The sequence below is a fragment of the Zea mays genome, chromosome 9 (assembly GCF_902167145.1).
Source record: "Zea mays cultivar B73 chromosome 9, Zm-B73-REFERENCE-NAM-5.0, whole genome shotgun sequence".
NCBI lineage: Eukaryota > Viridiplantae > Streptophyta > Magnoliopsida > Poales > Poaceae > Zea > Zea mays.
Window position 1 is genome coordinate 5,948,124 of NC_050104.1, and position 8,876 is coordinate 5,956,999.

The 8,876-nt window shown below is 44.7% G+C and overlaps 1 protein-coding gene across 1 annotated transcript; it reads left to right on the forward strand.

The window, feature by feature from the left end:
• The first annotated feature begins 4,909 nt into the window (after positions 1-4,909).
• On the forward strand, positions 4,910-8,281 carry LOC100383811 (uncharacterized). Its single transcript, NM_001350729.1, has 2 exons — positions 4,910-6,192; positions 7,665-8,281. The coding sequence occupies exons 1-2, from the start codon at positions 4,966-4,968 to the stop codon at positions 7,941-7,943; spliced, it is 1,506 nt and encodes a 501-aa protein (NP_001337658.1). The 5' UTR covers positions 4,910-4,965; the 3' UTR covers positions 7,944-8,281.
• Positions 8,282-8,876: the final 595 nt, after the last annotated feature.

Consider the following 8,876-nt stretch of genomic DNA (forward strand, 5'->3'; position numbering starts at 1 on the left):
CACCTGAAGAGCAAGTTGGTACCTGGAATCTCAAGTCCCAGGCAAGTTGTGCCCTTGATCACTTCTTTTACCCACTCATGTTCTAATTAATCATAATGATCTGCATAGGTTAATTTTGATGGGACCTAATAGGTTACCCTAGTTTGTCTATCTTTATGCCTTGTTTACCACTGAACTTTTTGGGTAGTACTTGCTAGTGCTATATTTGGTTTTGGGCATTGAGATAAACATTATTCATGATTATAATTTTGTTATCAGTTGTTATTTACTGTTCATGATAAGATCATTATGTTAATTGGAACATGGAGCGACCACCCGGGAAAACAGGGCTACCACAAGGGTTTATGGACACCCTTGGCTGATTAATTAGGAAAGCTAGTGGAGGACTACCTTACCCGAAAGGGGCAAGGGCAGTAGGGGAGTGGTCAGTGTAGGGAGGTCCTTGGTTGATTTTGCTGCGATGGCGGTCAGGCAAGGGATCCCTGCATTGGAGCTTCCTATAAATTGTAGTGGGTTTTCTGAAGCTAGTGGAACTTTGTAAAGGCCTCGTAGTGTTACCCTACCTCGCTTCCTTGGTAGAGGTGTATGGGGCCCGTACAACCCCGTGGAAAATGGGTAACATGACTTGTGGGTAAAGATGCGCAACCTCTGCAGAGTGTAAAACTGGTATACTAGCCGTGCTCACGGTCATGAGCAGCTCGGACCCTCACATGATTAACTTATGGAACTAAATTCAATTTGTCATATGCATTGCATCGCATGTGATGTTGTTACTTCTGTTCTACTATTTAATTGGGTTGGTATTTACTTATACTTAGTAACTGCTAATAAAATTTTGACCAACTTTAAAATCAATGCTCAGCTCTAACCATCCTCTTTGGTAAGCCTTACACTTCACGTGAGCTCCCATCTTTGGCGAGTTCATGCACATTATTCCCTACAACTTGTTGAGCGATGAACGTATGTGAGCTCACTCTTGCTGTCTCACACCCCCATAGGTCAAGAACAGGTACCGCATGATGAGGCGCTTAGAGGATGCTGTGATGTGTTCGTGAGAGGTCTAGGCCGCCGTCTCTCAGTCAACTCTGGGTTGCTGGACCGTTGTCTCCTTATAATGTAATTATTTATTTATTTTGTATAGAACTCTGATTATATAGTAAAGATGTGACATTCGATCATGTGCCATGATTCATCATATGTGTGAGACTTGGTCCCAGCACACTTGGTCCCAGCACACTTGGTGATTATGTTCGCGCCCGGGTCTTGGTGCCCCGAAACCCGGGTGTGACAGCAGGGTGCGGAGCTCAAAAGGGGTGCGGGGGCACGGACGTAGCCGGAGAACGCGCGTTCGTGGGCGCGTCCACGGCGGGGGAGATCGTGGGCGGGAGGTTGAGGACGAGCTGACAGGTGGCGACGGCGGAACAGAGAGAGAGTGGGCGCGGGGGAAAAAGAACGGCGCCGACAGCTCGGTCCCATAGAGCAGTGAGAGGGGGGAGGGAGAGTGAGCGCGCGGGTGAGACATACTGACAGGCGGGGTCCGCCTGTTAGCGCGGGCGGGCGCGCGCGCAAGCTGGGCCGACTTGGGCTAACTGGGCCAGATTGGCCTTTTCTATTTCCAGGGAATTTCTATTTGCTTTTCTATTTATTTTCTCTAGGGTTTTCAATTCAAATTCAAATCAAGTTTCAAATTCAAACCAAATCAAATATATGCAACAGTTCAAAGAATATTTAGGCTCAATATGATGCAACATTCCATGACTCATAAGTTTTGGGCAAAATAAAATAAATAATCATTCACTAATACGACTAACTCTAATTAAAAGAAAAAGAGAGGGGGAAAGCTAGAGAGAGAGAATCTAGAGTGAGATAGAGAAGAGAACACCTGAATTTGGATGATCATAAGAAAGAAATTTTATACCCCCAAATTCAGGGTGTTACACCCACGCGAGGGCCAAGCACCTCGGTCGAGTAACTTCGTAGAGAGTCGTAGACCTTCTCCACACGGAAGTGGTTCTCTGCTTCTGGCTCCTCTCGGACGCTCCCCATAGTCTCCACTATCAAGCTTCCAGTCGAAACACCGTGGGCTTTGTTCCCTCCGGTACACGGTGGTGGCCGTGACACAAACTCGGTTGTCACGGTCTCGCAAGACTCTCACCCCACTTGGTACAATATTACAACTACTCACACAAGAATCGAGGGGTTATGTGGGTTTTTCTAAACTCACTAAACTAACTAGGATTCACCTAGAGCAAGCGCATAAGCGGTCTAACTAACCTAAGCTAATCACCGAGTGATTCTATTAAGCACTTGGGTGTTTGAGCACTTGGAAATGTATATAATTAACCTTCCTTGGTATGTTGCTTGGGCTCCCACACCTTCAAATGACCGGTTGGGTGAAGTATATATAGGCCCCAACTCAAAACTATCCGTTAGAGAAAAGCTGATGCTTCTCTACGGCACACCGGACAGTCCTGTGGTAGGCATCGGACAGTCCGATGACCTGTCCAGTGCATCACTAGCCGTTGGATCTGACGTTGGCAGGTGACCGTTGGCGTTGTCAGCCTTGCACGGAACAGTTTGGTGGCTCTCCTCCATAGTGTCACCGGGAACTAGTCGTTGGGCTACTGTTTCCTAGTGCACCGGATAGTCCGATGGTGTGGCACCGGACAATCCGGTGCTCTCAACCAGATAGTCCGCCACTGGCAATACTTTCTTCATGTCTTGTACTTTTCTTGATACTTGTTTATCATCATTTATGGTTTCATAATGTCTTCTTTTGAGGTGTTGCTTTCTTAATGCCTTAGTCCAAGTCACTTTAGCATCCTGTGAAATACAAACAGAAACACTAGAAAATACATTAGTCCACGGTTATGTTGACCATCAAACACCAAAATCATTTAGAAAAATGGGTCGGAGTCCATTTTCCTTACAATGCATAATTTTGATGGATTTCTCAAGCCTAAGAACCCTCTTGAACATCTAGCGTTCTCGCTCCTTCCAAAATTGTTTCACTTGATACAAAGTACAACAACAACAAAGCCTTTTAGTACAAAGTAAGTTGGGGTAGGCTAGAGTTAAAACCCAACAAAAACCATAAGTCAAGGGTGGCGTTACCTTGATCCAAAATAACCATGGACAATAAATCACTTATGGGTGGTGTTACCTTGGGTGCAGTAGCGGTTGAAGCTTCAAAGGTGTAGATGTTGATGGGCTTGAATTGCATAGCCACACTACTAAACTATCATTCCATTGAGCAACCTGCTAGGGTGGCTTCCACGTTGCAACATTCGTCTCCTCCACTTTCTTGCGAAGATCCTCTTGGGAGTTGATCAATAGTAGTAGAATGGATGATGTTCCTTTCATAGAACACATCGATGAAATCACCCTTCCTATTGTTATTATGATCTCCAGGCATCTTGTACTTAGATCGGTCTTATTTCCCTAACAAAATCACCAAAAAGTGTCTTGACGTTGAAATGGGCCATATATCAGAAAGGATTACCATGATCGAGGTCACACACGGCCTATCACATGCAACAAGCAACTCCAAGATTGTGAGACCATTCAAGGGATTGGTTATGCCGATTCAGAACATGTCCCCTGCTGCAAGAAATTGGGAACACCTAGGTTATCCTAGTGTTGGCAAGGCCACCTAAAATACTGACGGATCTCATGGAGAGATGAAACTAATAGCAAAAGATTGAAAATTTTGAGTAAAAGGGGTAGTAGATAGATGCTAAAAAGTTGATTGGATGTTTGGATCTCTTAATCGGCTATGATCCTTTGATATATAAAGGCGTGATCTTATCCTAGTAGAAAACAAGTCTAGAATGTAATATCAAAGTTTTCCACATAAAAAAATAGATCTAAAACCAATTTATAATCAAATCATTTTAGGATTGGAAAGAAAATCAATCTGACTGGTTTAGTTGGGCCTAAAAAGCTTGTTTGGTGAGCCAAAAAGGTAAATTGTCTTGGTTAATTTGGGCAGAGCATAGTCCAATATTGTCTTTTCTTCGCTCGGGCTTCAATTCTTGTCACACCAAATATTCTCTTATATCTTACCTAGAAACTTGGTGGTAAAACTTAAACTCCCCATTAGCATATTTTGAGGGTCAACACATGGTCTGCGGGACCATCAAAGTTCTTGTTCGGTACCTTGAGGAAAGATCCAGGCTCTATATTACCCCTAGTTTTCTTCCTCTAGTATAATAGAACTATGGCTCTTCTTTTGTTCTGATGTCGTTGCGTTTAAGGGATGTTTGCTATGACTCTTTCTAAGAGGATGAGCCGTTAGCATTTTAAAGAAATCATATTTGTGGCCCTCTAGAAACGGTTGGCTTTTATTTTTTATTAAACCAAAACGACTTTGACTATTTTATTTTTCATTAAAACAACTCTATAAAAGTATTTAGTATGATATATTTACTATTTAGGTTTGTTTGGTTAGGTATAGATTGAGTGAGATTAAAGAGGATTAAATCCCCTACTATTTAATGAATGTAAGGGGAATTAATGTTCTCTAATTTCTCTCAATTCACCTTAAACTAAACGAGCCTTTAGAGAACCGAATCCAAAACCATGAGCTGCAGGCCAACTCTAGTAACACTGTGTATGTGGGCTGTATTGTTTGCCTAAAGAAAATTAAAATAATGTGTGAGATAAAGAGCGTGACAGGACCTAGCAGCGCGTCCGAAAAATGACTCGCATTCTCGCGACACAGTTGTTGGGCGCTGCATCTTGTGGACTGGTTGGCGGTCTCTTTCTCTCTTTCTTTATATTATTTTCTTTTGGTTCTCACCGACATCGATACCCACGGTTGCCAAGCCCACCATTCACTGACTGATTGGACCTACAGGATCGCCCACCGGCCTCTTTCCGTCTCGGCATCAGCTCAGATCCGCGACGCACTTCGCCACCGGCCACTCCAGTCCCCGCTCCCACTCGGCCACTTCCCCATCCCCGATGGCCGGCGGCCGCGCATTCCGGCCGTCCGCCCCGCGCCGCGCGGCGTTCGCGGCTCTGCTCACGCTCCTCCTCCTCGCGGGACTCTCTTTCCTCCTCTCTTCCACGCCCACCTCGTCGGCCCGTTCCTCGTCCCCGCCGTCCGCGCGCCTCGCCGCCGTCCGCCGCCACGCGGCCGACCACGCGGCCGTCCTTGCCGCGTACGCCGCGCACGCACGGAAGCTCAAGGAGGACTCCGCAGCGCAGTCGCTCTCGTTCTCGTCCCTCTCCTCCGACCTCTCCGCGCTCTCCGCCCGCCTTGCCTCCCACCTCTCCTCCTCACTCCCCGAGGACGCGCTCAGGCCCCTCGAAAAGGAGGCCCGCGAGCGCATCAAGTTCGCGCGCGGCCTCGCCGCTGACGCCAAGGAGGGCTTCGACACTCAGTCCAAGATCCACAAGCTCTCCGACACCGTCTTCGCCGTCGGCGAGCAGCTCTCTCGCGCGCGCCGCGCGGGGCGCATGTCCTCCCGCATCGCTGCGGACTCCACCCCCAAGTCGCTCCACTGCCTCGCCATGCGCCTCCTCGAGGCCCGCCTCGCCAACCCCACCGCATTCGCAGACGATCCCGACCCGTCCCCCGAGTTCGATGACCCCGCGTTGTACCATTACGCCATCTTTTCCGACAACGTGCTCGCCATCTCCGTCGTGGTGGCCTCGGCTGCACGCGCCGCGGCCGACCCCTCGCGCCACGTCTTCCATGTGGTCACCGCGCCCATGTACCTGCCTGCATTCCGGGTCTGGTTCGCGCGGCGCCCGCCGCCGCTTGGCGTGCACGTCCAGCTCCTTGCTCACTCCGACTTTCCGTTCCTCAATGCCACCAACTCGCCCGTGGTCAGGCAGATCGACGCCGGCAACAGGGACGTCGAGTTGCTGGATTACCTGAGGTTCTACCTCCCAGATATGTTCCCGTCGCTGCGGAGGGTAGTGCTTTTGGAGGACGATGTGGTGGTACAGAAGGATTTGGCAGCGCTTTGGCAGGTCGACTTGGACGGGAAGGTGAATGGCGCCGTGGAGACGTGCTTCGGGGGGTTTCGGAGGTACAGGAAGTATCTCAACTTTACGCAGCCCATTGTGCGGGATCGATTCAAGCCCAATGCCTGTGCATGGGCATATGGCGTAAATGTGTTCGACCTTGAGACATGGCGGCGGGATGGTTGCACAGAATTGTTCCATCAGTATATGGAAATGGTGAGCTGCTCCGATCTCTGTTCACAACTTACAAGTGACATTGTGGTACATTGGGGGTTGATAAGTGGCTACATATGTAGTTCTGGTCATGTGTGCTTCAACTTCACCTTTTCACTAGCTTGATGTGGATTCTGTTTAAGTTTTTTTTCATGACCATTATTCATGTGTTGGATTTAAGTACAGGGTGCTTCAGCCATTAACATTTGGTATTGCAACAAAGAAATTTGTGTCTCTAGGCTAATGGTTACAGTAATTTGTGGTATTCATGGCTGTGTATGCAGATCATGGGATAGCAAATCATTTGTAGAGTTTTTAATATTATATATTAGTGCCTCGATGGATTGGCCCAAACAATTGCATGGTCAGTCTTATCCGCTCAACTACTCAGCTCCTATGGCTTATTGTTTAACAAACTTACAATTATTGTAAATCATACCTTAGCAAGGTTTGCTTTGATTGTTATAGTATTTTCTTTTCTTTTCAGTTTTAGGGCTAGTTTGGAAATTTAAATCCCCTCCGGGATTCCTGGGGATTGTGGGGGAAATGAGCTAATTTTCCACTCAATCCTCGGGAATCCAGGAGGGATTGAAGTTTCCAAACTAGCCTTAATGAGTTTCCTAGTGATTGTCTCAATTTTATTTTAAATCTTATCTTAACGTGGGTTGTTTTATAGTGTTACGAACTTATGATTACTTCCTCTTAGTTTAATTTGGTTGTTGAGTGCTGAAATCTAACTACTGGGGCTCAAACATACTCCCTCCGTTCTAAATTATAGGTCATTTTGACTTTTCTAGGTACATAACTTTTAGTATGCATCTAGATATATGCTATATCTAGATATATATTAAAAAAGCCAAAATGACATAATTTCGAATGAGGGAGTATTTAGGATCACCAAATTGAGCTAGTGTTGTGATGTTTACTTCCTCTTAGTTCAATTTGGTTGCAGGTAACTTCTAATTGCTGGGGTTCAGATGTGATGACAGACACAAAATTGCGTGTATTATGTTTTCTTTCCTTTTTAAGAGGAACTAGAAATATTTTTTCTGATTCTGAGAACATGTAAGACATGCCTTGGCATTTTTTTTTCTGTTCTGATGCAGCTGGATTGTGGTCTATAATTTTTTTTCATATTTTCTTTTCTTTTTTGTCAGGAATGTTAAAATTCTAACATGGCATATTAAATTTTAGTATAGTAGTGCCTGTAGTGGATTGGTGCACATTGGGGTCTTGGCATCTTTCTGGAATAGTTCCTATATGAGAGTAGGGTTCATGTGCTCTAGTGGTGCTTTGCTCTGAATCCTAAACTTGTTTACTTCATGATCTAACTAACAATATGTTCTGCATTAGTCTCTGATTTGTAATATCTGTATGCCATTATGCAAACGGTGCCAATAGTTGCCCATTCTTGTCTGAACAAAATTCATCTGATTTTGACCCAAGCGACTGATGTTTGTATATTCTTATGGCAGAATGAGGATGGCGAGCTGTGGGATCCTACATCCATTCTAACAGCTGGGCTGATGTCCTTTTACGGCAATACCAAGCCACTGGATAAGTCATGGCATGTAATGGGTCTTGGCTATAATCCAAGCATCAGCCCTGAGGCAATCCGTAGTGCTGCAGTGGTACACTTTGATGGGAACATGAAGCCCTGGCTTGATGTCGCTATGAACCAATACAAGGCCCTGTGGACAAAGTATGTGGACACCGAAATGGAGTTCCTAACACGCTGTAACTTTGGCCTTTGAATAGATTCTAGAGAGCCTCTAAGAAAACCACTGGCTGGTGCTACTTTTTCTTACGGGACAAGAGAGCCTCAACGCTCTGCGCAAGTGGACTTATCTGTAGCAGAGTTGTTACTCTGTAGTGAACATCTTTGTGCTTGGGCAACAATGCTCTTGTAGATCTGGTAGCTTGTTTGTGATAGTATTTGATCTGTCAGCTAAATTTGCTGGATTATTGTGCACAGAGAATGAGTCATTGGGAGGAAACTGTAGATGAACATTCTTGTATTGTTGAATAACAAGTGTATCTCCAATTGTATGTATAAGGAAAAGAAAAGGTTGCTGGGATCAGGTTGGAATTCTATTTTACTGGTGTTTCCTTGCTCTTGTGCACTGATCTTTTTTTAGAATGCTAGAAATGCAGTGATTGCACAATAATGTTGTCAACCATTTTCACTTTAATACAAAATACAAGATAGTTTAAAAAGGACATGTATGTACGACGGTGGATAAATGTGTCATGTTGTTGTGTCTTGTAGGCATAAATAAGAATAAATAATAGAGTGATTATCTTTCTTATTGAGTTTAATTATTTATGTTTTCTTTTTCTTTAATGGATGATGCGTGTTTATTGAATGGTGTAAGTTTTCTTTTATTTTGTATGTGTGCTATTAGAAAATCAGGAACAATTTGAAGGAGAACCTCAGAACCTTTGTGAAAAAGGTAAATGGACTTCACCGCCTGCATATTCTATTTGATCCCAATCACATCATGATAATTATGTTTACTTTTTATGATATGCATAATTTTGATGGGATTACCTATATAGCAATACTTAGTCTTTACAAACCCAAATACCTTGATTTAATCTGGGAATTATGCTATGCTTAAATAGTATGCTACCGCTTTAACTTAGCTTATTGATGTCACTCCTTTTATGTTGTTAATGTTACAAAG